Source organism: Aspergillus brasiliensis (assembly GCF_001889945.1).
Source record: "Aspergillus brasiliensis CBS 101740 unplaced genomic scaffold ASPBRscaffold_9, whole genome shotgun sequence".
Classification (NCBI taxonomy): Eukaryota; Fungi; Ascomycota; class Eurotiomycetes; order Eurotiales; family Aspergillaceae; genus Aspergillus; species Aspergillus brasiliensis.
The window spans coordinates 794744-819694 of NW_027137450.1; the positions used below are offsets into that span (position 1 = coordinate 794744).

Genomic DNA, 24951 nt, shown 5'->3' on the forward strand with positions numbered 1-24951 from the left:
ACTCCTTCGATAGTGGATGGTTATACCAATGAACCAGTCAAGCAGGGTTTTCTGACCACGTCTCGGGCCGGACTCGCAACCTACTAATCAAATTATATATGATGCTCTAAGTGGCACCCAAGGATGGGCGAGACCCCCCCTAGTAAAACAGTATCGTTACAGGGGTCAATATATACTCGTAATATAAGTAAGACAGCTTCATGTCATGAGGATAGGGAAGTCGTAGTTATTAATCAGGTAACGGTCATTCCCCAATCATGAAAATACTACCTCCGAACGGACTCCCCCTGGCTACTGAGTTGGACCCTGTTTCAATCTGTTTCATTGTGCGCGGTACTCATCTCTGACTTACTTTCTATCTTACATACCTCCTCCCCAAGATCGTCCGTATCCTCCGGCGGCACTTCTCGTTTGGGCGGTCTGATCCCGAAATATCACCACCCAAAGCACAAGAAACTGGAAATTTCCGGCCTGAGACACGCGAGTGCGGCATCCAGAATCCCTTGCCGAAAATCTCAGAATGCCTTATCTGCCAGATTCAGATACAAACAACACTGAGAAATGCTCTTCCGAGTTGGTTCGGGATGGTACCGAAGAGGTTTTTCTCGAAGATTCGGGCGACTACGAGGACGAAATGCACATCCAACTGAGTGTTGCGGAAATCATCATATACATGAAGCCAAAAACTCCACCTTGTATGATCCTTTTCGGTGCGCACGGTGAGAATGGCGCTTCGTGGAAACCAGGCAGGATGGAGAACGTTTGTATGCTCAACGACAAACAAGCATCTTAATTTTCCTACCTTCGCCGGAGAGAATGTGTCCGGGAATGACTGGTGATACATGGGTTGAAAAGGAGATAAAGGGAATGTGTATTTGCATTCGGAACTTGTTGGCTGCTGTTGAACCCTCCTTTCGGTTCAGTCATTGTACGTCTATTGTTTTGTTCGCTTGCTACCTTCGGTGACTATCTATGGGATCGCAGATTTCCAAAAAGATTTGTCAGAAATAATGATAATAATAATAATTGGTCACAAAAGAGAGTGAATTCGCCGATAGGAACAGTTTTCACTAGCTCACATCATCCACGTGGTCTGCTAATCGAGCAGCTACTTCCTCGCCTGTACAGTGGAGGACTGCTACAGCCTACTCTGTTGGCTTCGCTTTTCTTCCAGTGCCGTTGTCACCAATGCGTGGACTTTCAGAGCCACACCATAGCTGTATGTGTATCCGAGAGTATTGAAGCCGTATGCATGAATGACACTGCCTTCCCTTTCAAGTCGATATCCCCCTGTCCTGCTCGGCCGCAGGCCCACTAGGTCCTTCATGACGTGCTTGTTCAGATCCACCGACCTGAAGCGATCCTGAGTGATGAGGTTGGTTCGTCGTAGTATGTCTGTGCGGGTTGCGAGATCTACCGTCTCATCGGTATCTCCCTCCTGACTCACTCCACCAATAATCACACCGCCACTGTACATCCGTGGGATCTGATAGGTGTAGTGGGAGCCTTGGAACATCACCATCTCATGGGAATCACTTTCAACCAACATAGTCTGGCCGCGGACTGCAATGACCTTGTCATCATTGGCGAGAACACGAGCCCCCAAGCCAGATGCATTGACAATGATCTCTGTCTTCAACAACGACCGAGCGTGGCTTATCGATTTGATCTCCGCACGAATGAACTTCACCCCCTTTCGCTCGAGAAGTATCTTAATCCAGGGTAGGAAAATTGCTGGATTGACTGTCATCGATTGATATTGGAAACCAAGCTTGGCATTGGCGGGGAGGTTCTCGGATGGCAAACGGCGATATTTGGGTACCAGGGTCTTGTACCAAATCGTGGCATCGTCGCTTCGATCATCATAGTACTCGGTCACATCTACCACCTACATGATGATCGAATCATTAGCTTTCTGTAACATCCAACAATAATCTTATACAAGGCAAGTTTAAAACAGACTTGAACACCACTGGTAGGGTCACGATGGGCAAGAGCCCAATAGTACTTGAACGTTTCGACTTGGAGATCATGTCCTGCACTATCTGGGTAAGGCAAAATGCCAGCCCCGGCCCTGGTATTCTTCGAATTAGCAGTCTCACCTTCTCGGGAGTAGTTGTACGTACCATGGACTTGCCCATCTCAGCGAGTCGTCCCCAGGTAATTCACGAGCAACGATCGTCACTGAATAACCAGCCTGCACCAGGGCAAGAGCCGACGTGAGTCCGATTACTCCAGATCCAATGATGCCAACCTCCATATTGATGAAACCCAGGTTAGGCCTTTGAATGCGTTCTTGGTGAGTGTGGCAAATACATTCATACTGGAGGTGAACTTTGACGGACGGGGTTGTCTTTAATACTGATCATGCACTCAGTGGCACGTTGATAGCAGACGAGAAACACAGATCTAGCCTCCGGTCCGGTCACCAATCGCCTTTTCTTAGGTAATACTAGAAGTAATAGGTAACTACTAAGGAAACAGGTAACTGTCGCAAAAGGGTCCGATTGAGCGTACCGACTCCAGCCGGGTATCGGTACCCGAGCCTCTTTTGCACGCCCCCAACCGCCCCTGATTCTTCCGCGGTAGCTAAAAACTCACTGAATGGTGGCAGAAGTTTCGCATCAGAGAAGGGAAAAAAAATGGACTGGGAGATGCCAGGCCCAAGCGGCACGGAAGTGGCATCGGCGATTGTGGCCAGTCACAGCGCATCGAGGAGAGCCCTCGTCGTGGGTAAGAAGCTCTGCAGAATCCGGCCCTACCGGTGCACATTACCCAGGATAGTTACCCTGCCCAACCCAGGTGAGTAGCAGTAACTAACGGAGAAAAAAGAAATAAAGGTAAGAAAGGTGGATTCAAATTCGATTCTCATGGAAAAGGATCTAACCCTTGAAGCTTCATTGAATTCCTATAGTTTTGCTACCTGCCTGCCAATTTGCTGGGAATTTCCCGATCTACATACATGGCGTTTCGCAAGTCTCGAGTACTACTTCTTGGTAGCGGTGGTGTTGGTACTATTGCTGCTTTGAATCTCGAGATAGGAGGCCTGGCTGAGGTCACGTCCGTTCTGCGGTCTAATTATGCGGTCGTGAGTCTCAGAGGGTTTACAATCAAGTCTTGTGAACATGGAGAAATCCAGAACTGGCGGCCAACTGAAAGTCAGTCAGCCCTCCCTTCCTCAACCTGATCCACGCCTCCTTCTCTTTCAATAGGTTGAAGATTCTTTGCTGTCGCTAATACCACAGTGCTTGGATGCTACAGTTCTCAATAGTGTTCCCAGCGTTGCGGACTCGGCCACTATCCAACCCTTTGACTACGTCGTGTGCTGCACAAAGAATGTTCCCGATGTCACGCCCACTGCGTGTGAGATTATCGCTCCTGCCATCTCGCCCGGTCACACGGTCATCGTACTGGTACAAAATGGCTTGAATATCGAGAAACCCTTCCTCCGCAGATTCCCATCTAATATCGTCCTGTCCGGTGTCAGTCGCATCGATGCTCATGAGGTCGCCCCGGGAGTTATAGAACAGAGACAGAAGGACATCTTGTATGTTGGGGCATTTGAAAACTGCCTCTTACCTCACGAAGAGCAACAGAAGGCAGCCCAACACTTCGCCAATATCTACAGTGCGGGGTTGAAAACAACCTGTTCCTACGAACCTAACGTGCGTTATGATCGCTGGGTTAAGTTGGTCAACAATGCCTCGTTCAACCCGATTTGTGCCTTGACACGTTTAACCACAGGCGAGTTGCAGCGGAAATCTCGCACTGTCGACAATCTGCTTATTCCCGCGATGAAAGAGATCATATCTGCGGCTGAAGCAGCTGGGTACTCGCTTCCGGAGGATATCATAAAGCAGACGATGCAGAGTAACCCACCAGACGAGAACATATCCCCCAGCATGTTGGTGGACATACAAAAGGTATGTTGGCCTTTTATCTGCGTGTCGGACTGGTTTTTACTAAGATCTGCTATGTTAGGGCAATTTCATCGAGCACGAGAATATTCTGGGAGAAGTCCTTCGCGAGGCCAGGAAGAGCGAGGGGGTGGCAACACCTATTTTATCCACATTATATGAGTTATGCTGCATGGTTCAATGGAGGACCAAGAAGGGAATGGGTCGGCCTGAGCCTGGAGTGTAAAGATTCTTGGGTATCGTCTTCAGAGATGCAGGTTTTATAGCAGAACTTATGACAGAAATTCTACCAACAAGGGTCCGTCTCTTGGTGTTACAAAGCCTTGATTGCATCCTTGTCGACGTTTAGTGATTTTATTACGATCTTTCATGTGAATCTCTACTGTTGTTGGTACAAAGAAACTGTATCATGAGGAGAGATATAGTCATATATGTAGATGTCTTCTTGGTACAGTGCCCAGAAAATATTTGTGAGGGTGATACTGCCGTTAACCCCATATATGGCTTTGTCGCAACCAGTACAATATCTGTTCTGCGCCTTCTTCAGCTTTGCTTGCCTTAAAGGCATTTCCAAGACTTTCGTCTGGGCCCGGATCATTGAGAACCTCGACACGCCTTGTGCTATTCTTTCCCACCTCCAGAACTGCACCCCCTTCTAGGTCCTCCTGCTCAAGACATCTCAACATAGCCACTGCCACTTCTTCAGCCGTGGCCCACCCGTCCTTCTCCGGATCTAGTTGCAAAAGCTTCTCCGGATGCTCCGTCCATAGCGGCGTTCGAATGATGCCAGGGGCGACAGCATTAACCCGTACACCAATCGCGTGATCAAGCGGCGCGAGACAGCGAACGAATCCCGTAATTGCGAACTTTGATGCACCATAAATGGGCGCGTTGAAGTTTGGTATCTGGCCTGCCACGGAAGAAATATGGATGATGCGTCTTGGGTTTTCGGGACTGACTGGCTCAGCAACTGGGTTGAACGACGTGGGTTGGCTTCTCGGGTGTAACCAGTAGGATAGAGCTAGCTGAGTCGTGCGGATGGGATGGGTGAGGTTAAGATCTAGTAAGTAATAGCGATTTGCATCCGGTTCGTCCCTGCTTTCTGGGGAACCTGGGGGATGCCAAAAGTTCGACCAATGCGGTTCATAGATACCGGCTCCTGGACAAACGATGTGGAAATCGCCGAATTCTTCCAGTGCAACTTCAAACATCTGCGTCAATGCTGCCCAGGAAGTCACGTCCGTCTCGACAAAGACGGCCCGCGGTGACGATTGTAGTCCGCCATATTGAGCGATGAGCTTCTCTGCTTCAGGCCGGAGGCTGATATCTGCTATCACAACATTGCAATTATGTGACAGTAGAAGGTTGGCAAACGCGAGGTTGATGCCTTGCTGCTTCAGCTTCCCCAGCGACGGAAATGTACGTCCCTAGCTGGACACGAGTATCACTTACCTGAACCTGCGCCAGTCACGATTACAGTTTTGCCGGATACTGCGAATGGCTTTCGTGTCTGTTCTTGAGACATTTTCTCTCTTATATTTTGCTTTCAGCTGGGCGAATGTCTTGGGGATTTATCAATATTGAAACTTGCTGTGTAATTTGCGACCTACTTCTGTTGACAAAGTAAGATACGTTTCAATTTTATCCCACGCTAGTAGAGTGAGAGAAGCATATATTTTCGGGCAATCTGTGAAGATGATGGCGTACTTCCGTACGCCATGCTTGTCTGATAATGGGAAAACATGGTCCTAACGGATTGTAAGGAGTAGATCTCTCGTTCATACACGTCATTGACGCTATAACTATCATGACAGTGAACCATTTTGTAGAGGGAAATTACCCGAGCACCTTGCTGAACGGAGGCGAATAGGGATTCGTTCCTACTCAAGAGGGTGTCTCCCCCGATCAGCTACTCCGTGGCAAATGTGCCCATCCCTGCGTAATAACACGACCTCACCCTTTCAGGAAAAGGATCCGAGCTGATACCCCAACCCTTATCATTCGCAGCACAAGGCTGTGCAGCAAATCGCTGGGAGTGACACTTGGATTTAAACTTAAAATCCAAGTATGCTACAGTCCAAAGCTAGACTTGAGGTATGGCTGTTCTTTCAAGGCACCCTACTTACTATCTTTGAGTGTTAGGTTTTGAAGTGGCGATAGATGGGCCTTTGGGAAACATGCGCAGTCATGGTTGGTCTTAAGCGCAGGACACCGCCGGTATCATGTACCTGCACGGTATTGCTGTCATCGTCGATGAATAGGAATAGTTGCTTCTAGCCTGAAGTCTGGGAAGCATAATCAAGCAACAGCCAAGCACGGAGGCCATACCGGCCCGGAAATTCAGCTAGTGTGGATTATTGATAGTTTAGTAGCGAAGCGCAAGTCAAACCAAGGTACAGCCGTATTTTCGTAAATTGCAACGCAAGTTTGCTAAAAGGGAAGATTTAAGGGGCCACACATCATGCAGGATGATGGACAGCAGGAAGAAGTAACTTTTCCGAGAAACATTCGGCTCTTATTCCGGATTCCGATGTGTTGATCGGGAACTTTCCCGCATGGGTTTCACACGGGAATCGCGGAAGCAAGTCTTTCACTATGGGGAGTTAATCTAAGCTTGTAGGACATTTTGGGCTGCAAGCCTTGGAGTGGATCGTACTATATGGGCACAATACCAGCTGGAGCTTCAAGGTCATTGAGAAAGCATCTAATACTAGAGTTACCTGGTTTGGGAATGCATATGCTAGTTACGAAGGTGAATTACATCCTATCACCTGTTTTAAAGGGACTTTTAGATAATTTCATTTACAATGAAAGCTAACATGTTTAATACTCTTAGATATTATCACTTTGTTGCTGGGAACCTGTGATAGTCAGATGAGTACTCGGCAACAGATCTTCCGGGTGCATGTACCCGGCCACGTTTCCGTCGGGAAACCGAGTCAAGCAAAGAGACGATGAGCATCTGCATGTAATAAATGCACCAAGTCAATCAGAGTCTTCATTTGTTCAGATAATCATTCGATGCGAAATTATACACATGCGACCAATCATGCTTACTGCATCATCGAGACCGTCGCTCCGGTTTGTAGATGTAAGCTCCTTATCCTTACAGCTTCAGGACTGAAGTCCATACAGACGATTTGATATGAAGGCTCTGCAGGCTAATATACCATAGGTCGCTGTCACCTACACCGCCGATCAATTTCACGGCATCTACCGCGGCAAAAAGTACCACGAAAGTGACTTTGCCGATGTGATCCAACGCGCGCAGCAATATGGCTGCGAGAAGATGATTCTCACCACGATGACCATGGCCGGCGCACATATGAACTTGCAACTGGCAAGGCAATATCCTCGGATTTGCACAATGACATTGGGCGTACATCCCTACCACGTGAAAGAGATTTACGCTGCCCAAGATGGGGGTGTATCGTATCTCCAACGCCTTCGAGAATTCGGAACTCAGCTACTGGCCGAAACGCCTTCGTCCCTCGTGGCATTCGGCGAAATCGGACTGGACTACGAGTATCTGGACCGTGCCGACAAAGAAACACAGCAGCGAGCGTTCCGCGGTCAACTGAATTTAGCCATGGACATGCAATTGCCACTCTTCCTGCATGTCCGTGACTCCTGCGCCGATTTTATAGACATCCTTTCCCCGTATCTGCCCCGCTTGCCTCGTGGTGGGCTGGTCCATTCCTTCTCCGGATCCAGAGCGGAAATGGAACAGTTGGTCGGATTAGGGTTGGATATTAGCGTGAATGGAATCAGCTTTCGCACCGACGATCAGCTGGAAATGGTGCGCCATATACCGTTGGACAAGCTCCAGCTGGAAACGGATGCGCCATGGTGCGAGGTGCTGAGCAACGATGAGAAGATCGCGCCATACTTGGAGACAGCATGTCCGCAACCTCCGTCCCGGAAATATCAGAAGTTTATTGCCGGGCAGATGGTTAAATCGCGCAACGAACCTTGTACGATTGAACGCGTTGCGATGGTGGTTGCTGGTCTTAAGGGAGTTCCGGTGGAAACTGTGGTGGAAGCAGCGTGGAATAACAGTGTGCGTATGTTTGGATTAGATGCGAAACATAATGGTATATAGAAGGCGTAGAAGAAATGAACTGCTATCTAGGACGGGTAACAGCGTCTATTGGGGAATTAAAGTTATCATCGGTGTTTGCTGCCGCGCAACCAATGAAGGGGCATAATGACATTGCTTAGTGGTTGTTCCAATGAATACTGGGCTTTTGAACGCAGTAGTGAACCCCAGAAAGAACCAATGCTCCGGATCCATGGAATATGTTGGGACACATATCTCTCCGTCGCCTGGCTGACTAGACGCGATATATCGTTTTTGGTCTAGCGGTTAGTGCTTCGACAGAATATGACTCCTCCGCGGGTATGGTGTATCACCTGATACAGCTAGTCCTCAGAGGACTGGTAGGTTATAGCCTCCCGTCCACGCCAATATCACAATTGCCCAAATGGGCCACTTCTACGACAGTCCAATGTTGTACGTCATTGGTTACCTTCTCCACCGAACCCATGGGGAAAGAAATACGAAATTGAGTCTCGCGGAGCATCTCCGGTTCTCCGCGAGGGCAAGTGCGGGGATGTGCCCGGGTAACTAGTGAAGTCCCGATAATACGGTGCATCTTTCGTCCTTCCGCGATTCCCTTCGACGTCTCTCGGCGTAGGATTGCTTCGAGGTGCTGCCTATTTCCCCAATGGATAATACCCACTCAAGTAAGCGCCGACGCACGACGTTAGCATGCGACGCATGTCGAGCGCGGAGGACCAAGTGCGATTCGCGGCGACCGGCATGTCAATACTGTCAAACCCACAATGTGATTTGCGTCTATCAGGAGCCACCCGCCGCACAGCCGACTCGGTAAGTGACTGGTCTTTCCGCGCCATGCAGATAGACAGACAGACTGGAGTACTAATGGATGGATAGGGTTGAAGAAGAATTAAGTGCGATCAATACTCGTTTGGACCATTTAATCAGCTTGCTGGTTCCAGTGGCACCCATTTCCCCGGATCCTCGCGCTGCAGGTCTGAGCGATGAATACGATGCTTCACCGGACGCAGGTGCTTCCCCGTTTGATCTCCCTTCCAAGCTCCTCGGTAACTCGTCGGTCATGGATGTGCTGGGGTTGGATGCCGATTTTGCCAAGTCCTTGATTCGAGGAGAAAGGGCCGCTCAAGCCGACGAGAGTTCGGAAGGCGGGAGACCACAGATGCTGATTGTTCATCATCAACATGCAGTCAGGTGAGTAGAGCACAGGAGAATAGGATCTCATAAAAATACCCACTAATGGAATACTAGCGCACTGGCGGCATTCTCTGCCCGAGTTCATATCTGGTATCCCATGCTTCCGTCGGACTTTTCGTCGGAGTACTTCCGCGTGCTCTCTGGTCCCTTGCAGCCTGGTTCCGAATCTTGCCTCTCTCTTTTGGTGGCAGCAATCGGCCACAGCGTTGCAGATGACATAACAGTCTCGAGTATCCCGTATTTCGAAACCGCTCTTGCGTCGCTGCCGATTATCATCCGCGAGTCCAGTATCCGCAGTGTTCAATGTCTTATGCTCATCAGTGTGTATTATTGTTGTCTGCTGAGACCTTGCCAGGCCCATGACTATTGCTTGATTGCATCATCTAAAATTGTAAATATTATCAAGAGGTGATTCTCCCATGTATCTATATCTCAGCGTAACGGACTTGGGTCTGACACAACTGTCTCAGTGGGTTGGATGGACATGATACAAACACAGTTGAACTGACGCGGCGCGTATATTGGGGGGTGTTGCTACTGGAGAAGTAAGCAGTTCCTTTCCTCCCACTAGTTACAATCGTGTTCTTACTGATTCTAATCATAGCGAAATTGCTGGCCAGTTGGATCTCGCCAGGAGTGACATTTGGTGCCTGGATGAATGTGTTCCACTTCCTCTGTGCCAACAGACGTGGGAATTCACTCCTGAGATGGCTTCAAAGGCTCTGGCAACCTCGTCCCCCCCACGGGATGCACCATTACTTAATGCAAGTGAAGACGCAACACGAGCCTACTTCTTAGCGGAGGTCGCCATGAGACGTATGCTCCATCGATGCAATACCGCAGTTCAAGCTACCCCGACAGGGAAATATGTGTATGCCCCGTATATCGCAGTAGAATTGGAACGCCAACTGGAGGAATGGTATTGCCACTTACTCGACATCAGTCGCTTCGACAAGGGCGACGTGTCTCAGCCAGTAGGGCTAGCCAATGTACCAGCCTGCCCGCTATCGAATTTCCTCCGTGTGCAGTACTACTGCTGCAAACTTTCTATATATTGGCCTGCCGTTTACCAGGCTATGCACGATGAAGCAAGTGCAGATCTTCATCGGGACCACTGCCAGAAATTCTTTGATTCCTATACCTTGCTGACCCCGAGTATTGTGGCAGCTTTCCAAGACTGCTTAGTGAACCGGTGGACATTGTTTGTTAGGTAAGTTCGCTCGACCCAGTCATCTTTAAATGTGGGTAGAATGTTCTAGCTAATTATGGACGGTAGTCTCTTTATCACTTCAGTGGCGGCAATATCGGCAGCGAACAGTCCGTGTTTGACTAGGCTATGTTCTCCGCAGTTCTACGAATGCATCCGAGCCGCAGGATGTGCCGATCAGGCTATCATACAGAGAAGTTCATCCTTGATGATGCTGCAGGACATCTTAGGGGAGAGGATACAACAACAGGTTAGATCACCATGAAAGATTCTGAAAACATACAATAGGATCAGTCGTACGTCTAGTCAGTGCCGGTATTCGCATGTTACTACTATGATGAATGTAGAAACAGACGTCTTCAACACCTTGGGTTGAAGGTGACGGTTGTCTCACACTCCTAAGCAGAGAGAGGAGTCGAGACCCTTTCCTTTGGAGGATCAGCTTTCGCCGTCAGATATAATCAGTTCCTTGTAAAATCCAGAGTGTACAAATAGTGGCTGAACTTTAATCGACATGGCTTGATAGAGAGAGAGAGAGAGAGCTCGTATTGCGTTTTGGTATCAAGGATGGACCAGAGCCCGGAAAGAAATTATGGACGATGGAGATGACGTCCAAGAGGTGAAAAAGTATTATTCTCAGCATAGAAGCAGTCGGCAGTTTGTCATCACCCATCAGAGCACATCGCGGAATCCCAGTAGTTCTCCGCGATAACCTCGTGTTACCCTTCCCCGGAGCCCCCACTCTCTCCCCACGGGGTAAGTCATTTTGACTCCTCCTTATATAGCTGAATGCACTACCCACAGGGATGTCAGCTTAGCCTCCACCGATATACGACTGAGGGTCTTATCTTTTCACAATGGAGGCCGAGTACGAAAGCCATGACTCCCCCACCACCAAAATATTTGCAGAAAAACTGATTTCCAGCCAGAATTGATTATACCATCATCAACCATGATAAGAAGTGGCGCATGCTTCGCTTGCAATGGCGCTTCGCTCTCTGGGGTAAGTCTGAATAATCATGAGAAGCTCATAACTAAGTTTCTGATCTTGTCAGCACTCTGGATCTCCTGCGGCGTCATTATGCAAGGTTTCGACATCGTGGCAGGAGGGCAATTGGCCGCGCTACCCGCTTTCCAGAAGCAATTTGGTGTTCTTCAGCCGTCAGGAGACTATGTCATTCCAGCGCGATATCTGTCGGCTTGGAGTTCAATTGCCCCGGCGTGTGAGATTGCAGCCACCTTCATCGTGGTTCCCTCGCTAGAAAGGTATGGTCGCAAACCCGGGATTTTGGTGGCGAATATCATCTCAGTTGCCGGTGTGCTCCTGCAACAACTGGCAACCGATTGGCGAACGCATCTCGCTGGTAGAGGGGTTAATGGTGGGCGAAATATTACTTCTTCAGTAGCCTGCCTCGATCTGACTGAAGCTCAACTAGGAATCGCCATTGGCATCATGTTTACTATATCTCCGCTCTGGATCGGGGAGACATGTCGACCAGAGCTCCGAGGTTTTTTCCTCTGTTTCTTCAATACTAGCATTGTGTTTGGCCAGTTCGCAATGTCAGTTTCTCCCAGTGTCTCCACAGCCATGACTCGTATCATTACTAAAATTACTGGGAAGTGTCATAATGGCGAAGATAGGAAGTAACATCGCTGGAAAATGGTAAGGCCTTGATGAAACCTACTAACTATAAGACGGGTTCCTGACTGACTCGTTCTCCAGGCAATGGTGGCTGCCAGTGGTTTCTATGTACTTCTTCCCACGTACGTGTGGTTACACTATGGGTACACCTACTGTCATTAACCGTCGGAGTAGTGATTCTCACCGCAGGATGGTACTTCTTTCCTGAATCCCCATATTGGCTGGTTAGGTGCGGAAAGAGTATTCAAGCACAGAAGGAGTTGAAGAAGATTTACGGTTTTCAAGACGACAACTTCTACGATATTGAAATTCGCCGAATGGAAGAGGAAATCCGCATTGCAGCAGAGATCCAACAGACAACCGATGGCGCTAGATACACGTTGTTGGGAATCGACCTGTCAGCAGAGGTCGAGTGCTTCAAAGGCAAGAATCGGAAACGAACTTTCACTGCCATCTTCGCTGCCAGCGGTCAACAGATGATCGGTGCAACCTTTGTAATCGGCTATGCGACCTATTTTCTCGAGTTGATTCATGTGAAGGAATACTTCAATGCATCGGTGGTCCTTTACATCGTTATGCTTCTGTCCAGCATGACGGCGTTCCCTCTGACAGAAATCTTAGGACGTCGGACTCTGATCGTATGGCCTCAATTTGCGTTATGCCTTATGCTTCTGGTCATAGGAATCCTGGGGTGTATCAAAGACCAAACAAAAGCCAGTTGGGGGATTGTGGTTTTCATCTACCTGTGGGCTATTATCTTTCAGGTCTCCATCGGGGCCACGGGATTTGTTTTGGCATCCGAGATAGCCACAATGCGCCTTCGGGGGGCGACGCAGGGTCTGGTAACCATCGCAAATGCAGTGTGGGGACTCATCATGCAATTTACCATTCCTTATATGGTGAGATAGATGCAACTGGTATTCGGTGCGATATAAGTACTGATTCATTCTTTTCTTGACAGATCAACCCTGATGCTGGAAATCTGGGAGGTAAAGTCGGTTTCATCTTCCTCGGCACTGGGCTCCTTGCTGCAGTTGGAGGATGGTACTTATACCCGGAGACAAAGGTTCGCATTCCCTCCTGGCGATATTCATCACGCCGCTTGGCTAAGTGATCCACATCAGGGAATTTCTTTCGAAAGACTCGACGAATTATACGAACTCAATGTGTCACCTAGGCATTTCAAAGACCACGCTGGCAGTGTCGATGCAGAGAGCCACCGAGGGGCCGATGACGACCAGAAAGCCATGAGCTCACATATTGAATGATCGCCTTGACGACATCTTCAGCAGCAGAGGTAAGACCGATCATTTTCTCGTGGACGCAGACACCTCAGATCATTGAGTTACACAGCATACTAGCCTAATGGTTTTGGCTCCAAAGCGTTGCCACGAGTTTATCTATCTACTATTTACTGCTATTCCGCTTAGTTGTATATTGTTCCCCGGGGTTCTACTCAGTCAGTTATCTTATCAGTTGATTGTATTTGCTACGCTCAGAAGTCATACATGATCCAGAATTCTTCACATGCTGGGACGAGCATGTCGGCATCGTTCCTATGCGATGTTGTGCGCTCTGCTTTGTATGATTACTCAATACTCTTCGATTCAATAACTATACATATGGACTCCATGATGACAAGGGAGTAGGAGTCTCACTCGATAGAGTCTTATGGACAAAGTCACTACTATTTCTACCGAAGACAAGTCCGATGAATATCAACTACTCGATAAACGATAATCATGGTATTTGCAAAGAACCAAGAAGTTCTGATATCAGTCCGGCAAAGTAGTAGTAGTATATGTACATTCAGAATATCTCCGTAACATATCGCTCCCGTGGCAGGCCCCCCAACATATTTTCCAACACCGTCTCGACCCCCCTGGCCATCTCCCCCGAGCCACAAACATAGATCGTGGCATCCTGCGCCCAAAGATACCGGATGGCTTTCGCTTCCGCCACCAGCCGGTGTTGCACATATTTGCATCCTCTCGCTATATCATGATGGGGGATTCTACTGTATGCTCTCCGAACCTCCACTACACCCGCAGCTTCGAACTCAGATAGTTCGTCATGGTACAGGTCATCCAGGGATCGCCCACGGCAGCCAAAGAAGAGCAATGCCTTCGCAAGTGGTGGTTTTTCCTGCTGCTGTTGCCAGACCATGCGGTCTTGAATGAAGCTCAGGAACGGAGCAATACCACTGCCCGCGCAGATCATGATGATGGGTGTGCGGGATTGGTCCCTCGGGAGATGGAAGGGCTCCTTGGCTGGTCGGGGAGATAGGTAAAGGATAGACCCCGGGGTCAGCGACGCGAGGTAGTTCGATCCAACACCCAGGTATTGCCCATTGCCGTTCCGGGCCGGCTCGTTGATCACGGAAAATGTGAGAGACCCGTGGGATGGTTTGAAAGAGGGGGCCATGGAGAGGGAGTAGGTCCGGACGCGCAGAGCTGGGAGCATGGAGATATATGCGGCGATAGGGAGGGAGATGGAGGGGAACTGTTCGAGGAGATCCAATACCGAGACGCGTTTGTCCCGGACGAGTGAATCGTATGAATCCTGCAAATGGACGAGCTCTTGTTTGTCTGCATCTGACTGTGCGGTTGCAGCGAGAATTCTGAGGTTCTGGTGGGGGAAACCTTTCAGTTAGCTAAGGGTCTTTTCGAGTTGAGGAAAAAGATGCTTCGTAGTGACGTACATTACGTGTTGCTGGCTGGGATAGCTCTACATACGAGCTAAACAGCTCAGATGCCGATACCGGTGTGGCCTGGGGCAGACCAAGCGTGTTGAACGAATTGACCGTGATGCTGTAATCCGGAGCAAGATTGAACTGCGCCAGCACTCGTAGCACTGTGCTGGGTGGATTTACGGGGAGAACATTGAGATGATCCCCTGGGCGCAAGGTGGCGTCGCCTTGGAAGCAGAATTCCACATGTCGCTTCTCGGGAGTGTCGGGGCTTGTTAGAATTCGAACAGCAGTCACTCTTGCTTCTATAAGACCCTTGTGTAGATCGATCCTCCTGGGTTTACTGAGGCTGATTTGTAGCTGGTGCGGGTTGGGAGAATCCCTGCAGCTGCTGCTGCTGCTGGACAGGAGGGATGCTTCCCGGAGGCCGGGCAGTAGGCTTGTCTCTTCCCACGCTTCGAGATCCGAGAAGAGATCGCTGACAGCTGCATTAGCTGTCCCTCGTGGCGCAAGACGTGTGGCGCCGGCCTTGTGCATCAGTTCATCGATCAAATTTGGGATCCGATAGAATGTTTGGGTCCAGTCATGGTGACCGCAGCCGAAGACTGCATAAGATATGCCTTGGAGAGCCGGGACTTTGCCGCTTTCGAGCCAGGCGACAAACTTCTTTGCATCGTCCGTCGGTTGCCCATCGTACGTCGTCGTCAGAATAATCACCGGCTGATCTCTCGGCATGTTGTCGACAGCAGTATCGAGTGGGGCAAGCTTCTGGTCCGTAAAGCCATAGGACATCATATTCGATGCTAACCGGTGGGCGAGAGCCTTGCAAGTTCCACTGTTCGAGCCGTAGAAGAAGGAAATTGGCCGTCCTTCCGCCGGCGCGTGGCCTTCGCTTTTATTAGGTAGATAAGCCGGGGACGACGACCCCAAGCGCGCATCAGCCCTCGCCGACATAGTGCGTTGGAATAGCCCAGTGGCAGTTTGGCCGTGACGCAGTCTGGCTCGGACTCGGAACCCATCAGGCTTGATGGTGAGAGTCTCTTTGATGCGCAGTTTGTAGGACGGATCATCAGGCACCAGATCGAAGTTCTGAAGGATCATGGCCACCACAAGTTGGGCTTCCTGCCAAGCGAAGGCCCTGCCAATGCAGCTGCGTTCGCCATTGCCGAAAGGTTTCCACGAGTTGGGGGGGAGCTTCGAGAAATTCTCTGCCAACATGCGTTCCGGACAGAACTCGTCCGCGTTAGGTCCAAAGACACTCTGATCGCGCAGACAGGCAGGCAGCAGCACATTGATGGGCTGACCGGCATTGATCATCCATTTCCCGCCCAGAACTTCGGTTTTCTTCGGACTCACGGTGAAGCCCGGGGCAGTAGGCATCAAGCGCAGACTCTCTTTCAGGATGGCATCGATGTACGGAAGCTCCGCGAGGTGTTGCACCGAGATCTGGGCCCGCCCGACGGTCTCGTCGACTTCCTTTTGGGCCTTCTGCAAGATGTGCGGGTGTTGTACCAGATAATAAAATGTGAATGAAAGCAGACCGGAGGTGGTTTCGTGACCCGCAACCAAGAAGGTGATGACGTTGTCGATGATGGAGTCATCGCTCATGCCTTCTCCGGTGACTGGATCCCGTCCGTTCAATAGCGTGTTGAGGATGTCGTCGGCCGGATTCGCTTTCTTTCTGCGGTCGTGGATAATGTCACGAGCGAGGCTCCTCATCGCCTCGATGTTCTTCGACATGCGCCTCTGCGCTTTGACACGGACTGAGTTTGCGATCCCGGGCAGCGACGACTGAAGATCGGCTTCTCTCAGCACGTACAGCATGGACTGAACGAACGGATGCATAGTCTCGTTATTGTAAAAGCTGTTCAGCCGGAAATCCATTGTGCACAGGGCAATCGTGTCTAAAGTCAGGCGTGTGAAATCATCGGTGATATTGATACTGGTTGAACTTCCTTGGCGGGCCCTACAATGACAACCAGATTAGTACTAATCTTCGCTAAGTTCCTGTTGTCAATATGCAGAAGTACTTACCACTTCAAACATAGCTGTTGGGCTACATCACCCATATCGTCGAACATGTTCTGGATACGTAGTGGGCCAAAGGCAGGCACTAGAATACGATGAGCAATGCCCCAGCCGCGCTCTCCGTGGTAGGCTGTGAAGAGGCCATCGTGAGCCAGCATTCGTAAGTTCTCGAGGCCAGAGACTACGGCTTTGTGGAAGCGCGATTCGTCACAGAGCTCATCTACCAGGGCTCGGCTAGTCGCAAAGATCTGCTTTTCACCGTTGATAGTGATCTGAAAGAGGGGTCCTAATTGCGAGGTTAGACATGCGACCCCTGGTCCCCTCTATCATCTTGTAGAGGATATGATGCATGGATTCGGAATGAATACCATATTCATTGGCCAATTCGATGACGGATTGCAGAACACACTCAAGATCGATGTCGAATAGATTCCCCACCACCGGCAAGGCTTAATGACGTACAGTTAGTCCAAGGATGAAAACGGAGCGTGGCTATGCATGATGGCGCTGCTAATGGATTGATTGACTTACGTTTTGGCCCAGGAATGCGCTCAGCGTCTCTCATCTCGTTCTGCAAGATACTGTGGTAGTTTTGAGATATATTAAGGTCATGCATGAAAGGATGAAGTAAATCATGAAATATAACTTTTCGATGCCAGCTTCCAGGCAATATATCTCTCCTCATACATGATAGTCCCCTCGATTAGTATAGCATGACTGACTGGGCTCGCGTTCCGCGGACACCGAGAAGCATTGACGGCTCGGTCTTCGGTGTTCGGAGGCCATCATGAGCTGAGACAATCTTTCTTCGGCCCGCCACTGCCACAGTGGAGTCATTGATGCCTATTGCAGGGTACTTACTTGTTCAAGTGCTGAATCCTTACAGGGGTGGCTATCTCTAGGCAATCGGAGTGGCATATCACTTGTCTATGCTCCGTCCTTGGCAATGTATTAACAGATAGCAGTAATATGTTGGGGGAAATTTGTGCTGGCAACTCCTTTTATTGTAATATATCTCTAAACCGAAATTATGTAGGCTAAGTCAGTACCTTGCCATAGTTTTACTCCTCAACCAAGAAAAAGAGATACCTTGAGGATTTGTCCTGAGCAAGACAGAACACGTTGACCCCTTTAACTACATGGCTCTTCCTTCTTCGCCCTCTTCTACATATGATTCTCTTCCCTGCTTGACGAAATATGAACAACAACAACACTTCCCAGTCACCCATCCAATATGTTTCGGCGCCCATTAGGCGGCTTCTCCTTCAATCACACCAACAGTCTCTGAGACATCCCACCTTTCTCGCTGCAGTTGTCGAGTCAGTCGCACTCCCATCCAATAATGCCGCTCGCGCCGCAATTCGACCCTGACGCAGACCACCGTCACCACGACCCAGGTCCCTGCCCAAATAGCAGGAACTGACCAGCCAAGCTGCACCAAAGTCGCTCACATAAACCTCAGCATCGTGCCATGCGAATGAATCAAGAATCAAGTCCTCGGAGGGTCAAGAACACGTACTGTGTATGCCAGCTCATGGTCAGCAATCACAATCCCCGCCAGCGTTCCGCCGGCCACCAGCATTTGAGGAATCATCCACAGCATCGTCAATCGATGGAGCATGTTGCGGAAAGGAGGACTCGCAATGTACCGCTGATCCAGGCGGTCCCGGAACTCTGTTCCTCCTTTCCCATCCACCGCGATGATATCTTCCAGGAACGGATAGACAGCGGGTCGCATGGGGTCGCCTTTCGGGATAGAAGAGATGCGGAATGGGACTGACATCTTGAAGATGTACATATATTCGACGATCAGCATCTCGAGAGAGAAAATGAAGAAGAGGGAAGGCACAGGCATGGCCAGCATGCGTATCCAGGGTGGATCGGGGATGGTTCCCACAACGAATTCGGCAATGATCACGACCCAGGCGACGAGAATGTTCCAGTGCGTGTAATCGAACTATGAGGATTTCATCAGTTAGATGTAATGGTTTAACTGGATAGATGCGAGACGGAGCAAGATGATGTGGAAGGAAATAATTCACATAGTAGCGGCCTGCGTTGCGAACGCGAACGGCAGATTTCTTCCGCCATAGACTCCACGATCTCTGTAACGTTTCTGTAAGAAAGGTACCGAACAGGGTCATGGTTAGGATATTGAAAACTATGAGACAGAACCGCTCATTAGATATTGAAAGCCGCAAGGTCTCGAGATCCCCATACATACTGGTCGTGGTAGACAACGTCGTGCATCGGGTCAGAAGGTAGTAGAGTCCGATAGGAAAGGCAACGGAATCCATGAACACCAGGAACCAAAAGATGAATATCCGGAGTTTTCGCTTCTCTAGGCTATAATTCAAGGATATACACTCCTCGGACGGTTGCTGGAGCTCAGCGGACATCTTGTTTTGCAGGTGATAAAGTACGTAGCTGCAAAAGAGAGAAAGTACAGGGACGGAAACAGAGAAGCATATGTCTCGACAGCTCTACAGGGATTCAAGCATTCATTATCTCATTATTTTGCGGGGGTGCTCGAAGATCTGCATTTGTCGCGTCATTCTTTGAAACAGATGAAGACCTAGATTAGAACTAGATCGACGATAGGTTTCGGAGTGGCTTGGACGTACCAGCAGAATGTCTTATTTTCTCTAGTGCCTCCGAGCACCGAGACAGACCTGGCTGCAGTTTCCGAAGACCGAAACCTTATTCTACAGAGCGATGACTGCCCAGGCATCAGTCGTCAACGGAGACGTTAGACCAGTGAGTTTCTCTAACTGCGCTGCCGACTAAAGACTGTACAGGATACGTTATAAGCGGGATGGAAAGGGGAACGGACGCAAAGGAAGGGACTATATATTGCAGAAGTTCCTCCGCATATGTGCTGAGATCTGATCCCGACAACATACAATCATGGCAAAGGCTTCAGTACAACGATTCGGTGCTATGCACGCCAGGGGAGACTCGGCCGGCACACTCTTTGCAGACGAAGAAGGGCAAAAAGAGACAGTCTATCACAATGCCGACGAAATAATTCGCAGATTAGCAAGCCAGGTCTCCGAGAACACCATGGCCACGGACATAGACGAAACACACAGCAACATTTTTCATCCCCCCCGTGGTTCGAAGCTTGACCCTCGGTGCCCCAACTTCGACACGCGGGCTTGGATAGAAGCTCTCGTTCGGTATGAGAGTGTGAATCTGGACTCAGGGCGACGCCGGAGGTCCGGTGTATCTTTTCGCAATCTCGATGTGTATGGCTTTGGTAAGTACACAGACTATCAGAAGACCGTGGGAAACAGCATCTTGTCGCTGATCACGCTGCGACGCAAACACCGAATTGATATCCTCCACGACTTGGAGGGGATAGTTAACACCGGCGAGATGCTTTTGGTCCTTGGACCTCCCGGCTCCGGGTGTTCAACGTTCCTGAAGACAATTTCTGGCCATATGGAAGGGCTCTTTCTGGGAGACAAGGCCAGGATGAATTATCGAGGTATGTCAGTGTGACACCTTTCTGGTCCATCCATGCCACAAATCTCCGGACACGTACCTGGTTTACTCACTGGTATATCTCAGGCGTTTCCAACCACGAAATGCACAGTTACTTCCGCGGAGAGGCTATCTTTGTGGGTGAGAATGATGTGCATTTTCCAATGTTGTCAGTGGGAGACACGCTCTCGTTTGCAGCTCATGCCAGAGCATCGCGGGAGTTGCCTGCCGGGCTGAAGGTGCAGGAATATTCCTTGCTCCTGCGAGATGTGATCATGGCGATTTTTGGTATCTCGCATACAGCGAACACCGTGGTGGGAAACGACTTCATTCGGGGGGTTAGCGGAGGAGAACGAAAACGCGTGAGCATCGCCGAAGCAGCGCTGAGTGATGCGGCATTGCAATGCTGGGATAACAGTACTCGTGGTTTGGACAGTGCCAATGCTGTCGAATTTTGTCGAACACTTCGTACGGCTACTGAACTTCTACAGTCATCTGTTCTGGTCTCTCTATATCAAGCGCCTCAGGAGGCATATGATGTACGCACTCCCTTTTCCTGAGCTCTCTATATATCATTGGAAATCTTTTCTGGCTCACCAAATCACCCGACGGAAGTTTTTCCACAATGTCTTGCTCCTGTATGAAGGACGGCAGATCTATTTCGGACCGACATCTGAAGCCCGCGCATATTTTGAAGAGTTGGGTTTTGAGTGTAAGGTCTCACGGCGGTCCGACGTGCTGTTTCTAACAGGAATGACCTCCAGGCCCTGAGCAACAGACGACACCGGATTTTCTCACCTCGATGACCAGCCCTAAGGAACGTCGCGTGCGACCAGGGTTCGAATATGAAGTACCTGTCACATCAATGGAGTTCGAGACAAGATGGAAGAAAAGCCAACAGCGCCAACAGTTGATGGGTCGAATTGAGGCGTACGAAAGTAATTTTAGTCTCGGGGGCGAGAGTCGCGATGAGTTCGCGGCCTCGCGTAAGGCCCAACAGGCGAGTAGCCTGAGATCCAAATCTCCATATACGTTGTCGTATATGCAACAGACATCTTTGTGTCTGTGGCGCGGCTGGAAGCGTCTGCTTGCCGATCCCTCCTTGACGTATATCCAGCTTGGGGGCAATACCATCATGGCTCTGGTCTTGGGCAGCATCTTCTTCAATATGCAAGATGACACGAATAGCTTCTATGGCAGAGGAGGGTTGATCTTCTTTGCACTACTTCTCAGTGCATTTGCTAGCGTCCTAGAGGTGAGTACTCATCGATCAAATCATCTAGTGTCTTTCCAGATGACACTAATCATGCTCAGATTTTGACGCTATACGAACAACGGCCGGTGGTGGAGAAACACAAGCAATTTGCTCTCTACCACCCATCAGCAGAGGCGCTCGCCAGCATGCTGACTGATATTCCGTATAAGTTGCTGAACACGCTGTTCTTCAACCTAACGTTGTATCTGATGGCTAACCTACGGCGAGAGGTCGGGCCCGTGTTCTTTTTCCTCTTCGTTGCCTTCCTCAGCACGATGGTGACATCCAGCTTGTTCCGGACGATTGCATCTGTGTCGCGTACCATGTCCCAGGCCATGGTGCCAGCTGCCTTGCTAGTTTTGGGACTGATCATGTACACTGGCTTCACCATGCCAACCATGTATATGCCCGGATGGTCGCGGTGGATGGCTTACGTCAATCCCCTCAGTTATGCCTTCGAATCCTTGATGGTCAATGAATTTCACAACCGTGAATTCTCATGCTCAGTCGTCGTTCCCTCGGGGCCAGACTACTACGGTGTTGGCAGCAATAACCGGGCCTGTGCGGAGGTTGGTAACACGATTGGCTCAATCACAATCCAGGGAGATCTATACATCAACGACAAATTCAGTTATTACCAGTCGAGCAAGTGGAGGTAAGCTGTTCCGACTGACCCCTCTCGCGAGCCAGTCAGTCAGCCGATGAAGGAAATTGTGGCTGACGTCTCACTAGGAACGTGGGAATTTTGGTCGCATTTTGGGTTATCTTCACGACCGCATACCTCATCGCCACTGAGGTGCTCAGTATGGCTAAGAGTAGGGGTGAGGTCCTCATCTTTCGCCGTAGCCATCTTGTCAGCAAGAAGTCTACGTGGCGCATGGCTGTGGCCGACGAAGAAGCTCTGCGGCCGCCGACGGTAAGGACAGTGCAGTTAGACGACATCCGGAAAACGGATGCCCTGCAGGGCAAAGGCCCTATCTTCCACTGGCAAGACGTATGCTACGATATCAGAAATAAAAAGGAGGTTCAGCGGATCCTAGACCACGTCGACGGATGGGTTCAACCTGGAACTTTGACTGCCCTGATGGTATGTAGTCGATGTCCTTACCAATGCCCGTGCGTGGATCAGTCTAACACAAGATCGATCACAGGGTGTTTCTGGTGCCGGGAAAACCACCTTACTCAACGTTCTCGCCAAACGCGTGACGACTGGCGTCGTTACCGGTGACATGCTCATTAACGGTGCGCCCAGTGACACTTCCTTCCAGCGCAAAACCGGCTATGTGCAGCAGCAGGATGTCCATCTTTCAACATGCAGTGTGCGAGAGTCACTCGAATTCAGTGCACTTCTCCGACAGCCTGCTAGCGTGCCACGGGCGGAGAAGCTCGCCCATGTAGAGGAAGTGATTAGGCTTCTCGATATGGAAGAGTATGCGGACGCCATTGTTGGTATCCCTGGGGAAGGGCTGAATATCGAACAGCGCAGACGTCTGACGATTGGCATTGAATTGGCTGCGAAGCCTGAATTGCTCCTCTTTCTAGATGAGCCGACTTCTGGGCTGGACTCGCAGACATCATGGACTATCTGCCAGCTGCTGAAACGACTGGCACGTAGTGGCCAGGCGATTCTGTGCACCATTCACCAGCCATCGGCTATTTTGTTTCAGCAATTTGACAATCTGCTACTTCTCGCAAAAGGCGGTAAAACAGTGTACTTTGGAGGTTCGTCGGCGACTGTCTCTACACACATCGATGTACTAACGGTGGATATTGTTTCTCCTTGCCAGAAATTGGGCAGAATTCAGCTACGCTCATTCAATACTTGGAGACCAACGGAAAGAAGCAATGTCCTTCCGGTGCTAATCCAGCAGAATGGATGTTGGACGTGATTGGCGCTGCGCCCGGATCAGGTACTACGGTCGACTGGCCAAAGGTCTGGAGAGACTCGCCTGAGTACCAGGCTGTCAGAGCGAGATTGCTCGAAATCCGGGCACATGGGAATGCCATAGCCGTAACGCCTGACATGCAGCCATCACGGAGGCCAAGCAATAGGGCTTATGCTTCGTCTTTTCTGCAACAGTGGTGGCTCGTCCAAAAACGTGTCGCAGCCCAATACTGGCGAAACCCGTCCTATATATATTCGAAAGTCTCCCTTACCGCAGGCTCTGTATGTATTCTCTCTCAGCGAAGCTGTCTCAGAAGCCATCTGCATGTGCAATTTCTGGCTGACAAACCTGCAGAGTTTATTCATCGGCTTCAGCTTTTACAACGCGCCGAACACCATCCAAGGGCTTCAGAACCAGATGTATGCAGTGATGATGTTATTGAGCATGTTCGGACAACTCAGCGAGCAGATTATGCCTCAGTTTATCGACCAGCGAAATGTTTATGAGGCGCGCGAGAGGCCCTCAAGAATGTATGATTGGAAAGGTAGGGCACGTCGTGAGATTTACTACAGGAAGGGCACACCCCACACATGGGAACTGGGGCTAACCTCATGACACAGTCCTGATGCTGAGCAACCTCGTGATTGAGGTGGTCTGGAACTCGTTAATGGCAGTGGTGGCCTATTTTTGCTGGTACTACCCTATCGGACTGTATCAGAACGCTATTTCCACCCACGAAGTCGCCTCGCGCGGCTGTCTGACGTTCTTGTTTATCTGGGCCTTCATGATGTTCACTAGTACCTTTACCCACACCCTCATTGCTGGGATGGACAGTGCCGATTCGGCTGGTAGCCTTGGGAGTTTATGCTACATGTTCTGTATTACTTTCTGCGGGTAAGTACATTCTAACCTTTCGTGCCGCCATATGAGTATTCTGTGCTTTCCTAGACTGCCATTCCCTCAGCTAACCATTTCTACAACAACAGTATTCTCGTCAAAAAGATTTCGTTGCCCGGCTTCTGGATCTTCATGTACTATGTCTCGCCGTTTACCTGGCTGGCCTCGGGTCTCCTCTCGACCGGTGTAGCAAACGCGCAAATCGAATGTGCCCCTAATGAGTATGTCAAGTTCCTCCCGCCCGGAGGCCAGTCGTGTGGTTCATACATGGCGTCATATATCTCGTTATCCGGCGGATACTTGATCGACCCTCGCAACACCGAGCACTGTCAGTTCTGTCCGCTGAGCAACACCAATGATTATCTGTCAACAGTCAATATCCGCTTTGACGATCGCTGGAGAAATTTTGCCATTGTTCTGGTATATGTTGTGTTCAATGTCGGGGCGGCTTTAGCTGTGTACAGGCTAGTTCGTGTACCAAAGAAGAGCAAACGTTGATATCACTGCCACGATGGAGAACATGTGCAGAATACAATTGACATCCATGCTTGGACTACCTTGCTTGATAGGGCACCCAGATGACCTTAGGCTTAGTTCGTTCTGAATTATTACTAATAATCACAATTCTTATTTCCGAATCAGTCAGCCAATCAATGAATCTCACAATCG

General features: G+C 49.8%; 9 protein-coding genes across 9 annotated transcripts; 5 read left to right on the forward strand and 4 right to left on the reverse strand.

Moving 5' to 3' along the window:
• Positions 1 to 1138: 1138 nt before the first annotated feature.
• ASPBRDRAFT_129506 (FAD-dependent oxidoreductase) lies at positions 1139 to 2260 on the reverse strand (the record flags this gene model as incomplete). The annotated part of the gene is made up of 3 exons (XM_067618144.1): positions 1139 to 1888; positions 1963 to 2074; positions 2127 to 2260. The coding sequence occupies 3 exons, from the start codon at positions 2258 to 2260 to the stop codon at positions 1139 to 1141; spliced, it is 996 nt and encodes a 331-aa protein (XP_067477279.1).
• Positions 2261 to 2962: 702 nt separating this feature from the next.
• ASPBRDRAFT_678566 (ketopantoate reductase family protein) lies at positions 2963 to 4189 on the forward strand (the record flags this gene model as incomplete). Its single annotated transcript, XM_067628965.1, has 3 exons — positions 2963 to 3158; positions 3262 to 3923; positions 3982 to 4189. 3 exons carry the CDS (start codon positions 2963 to 2965, stop codon positions 4141 to 4143), a joined length of 1020 nt encoding a protein of 339 aa, XP_067477280.1. The 3' UTR covers positions 4144 to 4189.
• A 216-nt stretch (positions 4190 to 4405) lies between these two features.
• Positions 4406 to 5442, reverse strand: ASPBRDRAFT_129950 (putative short chain dehydrogenase/reductase family oxidoreductase; the record flags this gene model as incomplete). Its single annotated transcript, XM_067618179.1, has 2 exons — positions 4406 to 5304; positions 5370 to 5442. 2 exons carry the CDS (start codon positions 5440 to 5442, stop codon positions 4406 to 4408), a joined length of 972 nt encoding a protein of 323 aa, XP_067477281.1.
• A 1524-nt stretch (positions 5443 to 6966) lies between these two features.
• On the forward strand, positions 6967 to 8019 carry ASPBRDRAFT_56776 (TatD family hydrolase; the record flags this gene model as incomplete). Its single annotated transcript, XM_067627623.1, has 2 exons — positions 6967 to 7008; positions 7093 to 8019. The coding sequence occupies 2 exons, from the start codon at positions 6967 to 6969 to the stop codon at positions 8017 to 8019; spliced, it is 969 nt and encodes a 322-aa protein (XP_067477282.1).
• Positions 8020 to 8612: 593 nt separating this feature from the next.
• ASPBRDRAFT_76655 (putative C6 transcription factor) lies at positions 8613 to 10933 on the forward strand. Its single transcript, XM_067629324.1, has 6 exons — positions 8613 to 8808; positions 8875 to 9189; positions 9247 to 9600; positions 9663 to 9737; positions 9797 to 10402; positions 10469 to 10933. Exons 1-6 carry the CDS (start codon positions 8645 to 8647, stop codon positions 10662 to 10664), a joined length of 1710 nt encoding a protein of 569 aa, XP_067477283.1. The 5' UTR covers positions 8613 to 8644; the 3' UTR covers positions 10665 to 10933.
• A 323-nt stretch (positions 10934 to 11256) lies between these two features.
• ASPBRDRAFT_208727 (putative MFS alpha-glucoside transporter) lies at positions 11257 to 13488 on the forward strand (the record flags this gene model as incomplete). The annotated part of the gene is made up of 9 exons (XM_067621838.1): positions 11257 to 11267; positions 11329 to 11402; positions 11455 to 11778; positions 11836 to 11959; positions 12021 to 12062; positions 12123 to 12163; positions 12216 to 12940; positions 13003 to 13107; positions 13166 to 13488. The coding sequence occupies 9 exons, from the start codon at positions 11257 to 11259 to the stop codon at positions 13307 to 13309; spliced, it is 1590 nt and encodes a 529-aa protein (XP_067477284.1). The 3' UTR covers positions 13310 to 13488.
• Positions 13489 to 13850: 362 nt separating this feature from the next.
• Positions 13851 to 17323, reverse strand: ASPBRDRAFT_56779 (bifunctional cytochrome P450/NADPH--P450 reductase; the record flags this gene model as incomplete). The annotated part of the gene is made up of 5 exons (XM_067627624.1): positions 13851 to 14669; positions 14743 to 16696; positions 16765 to 17044; positions 17127 to 17207; positions 17290 to 17323. The coding sequence occupies 5 exons, from the start codon at positions 17321 to 17323 to the stop codon at positions 13851 to 13853; spliced, it is 3168 nt and encodes a 1055-aa protein (XP_067477285.1).
• A 684-nt stretch (positions 17324 to 18007) lies between these two features.
• On the reverse strand, positions 18008 to 19157 carry ASPBRDRAFT_56780 (uncharacterized protein; the record flags this gene model as incomplete). Its single annotated transcript, XM_067627625.1, has 5 exons — positions 18008 to 18064; positions 18089 to 18190; positions 18278 to 18715; positions 18801 to 18919; positions 18983 to 19157. 5 exons carry the CDS (start codon positions 19155 to 19157, stop codon positions 18008 to 18010), a joined length of 891 nt encoding a protein of 296 aa, XP_067477286.1.
• Positions 19158 to 19665: 508 nt separating this feature from the next.
• ASPBRDRAFT_56781 (uncharacterized protein) lies at positions 19666 to 24780 on the forward strand (the record flags this gene model as incomplete). The annotated part of the gene is made up of 11 exons (XM_067627626.1): positions 19666 to 20248; positions 20332 to 20783; positions 20860 to 20956; positions 21009 to 21499; positions 21559 to 22154; positions 22232 to 22586; positions 22651 to 23221; positions 23287 to 23666; positions 23740 to 23929; positions 24006 to 24279; positions 24372 to 24780. The coding sequence occupies 11 exons, from the start codon at positions 19666 to 19668 to the stop codon at positions 24778 to 24780; spliced, it is 4398 nt and encodes a 1465-aa protein (XP_067477287.1).
• Between the last annotated feature and the right edge of the window lie 171 nt (positions 24781 to 24951).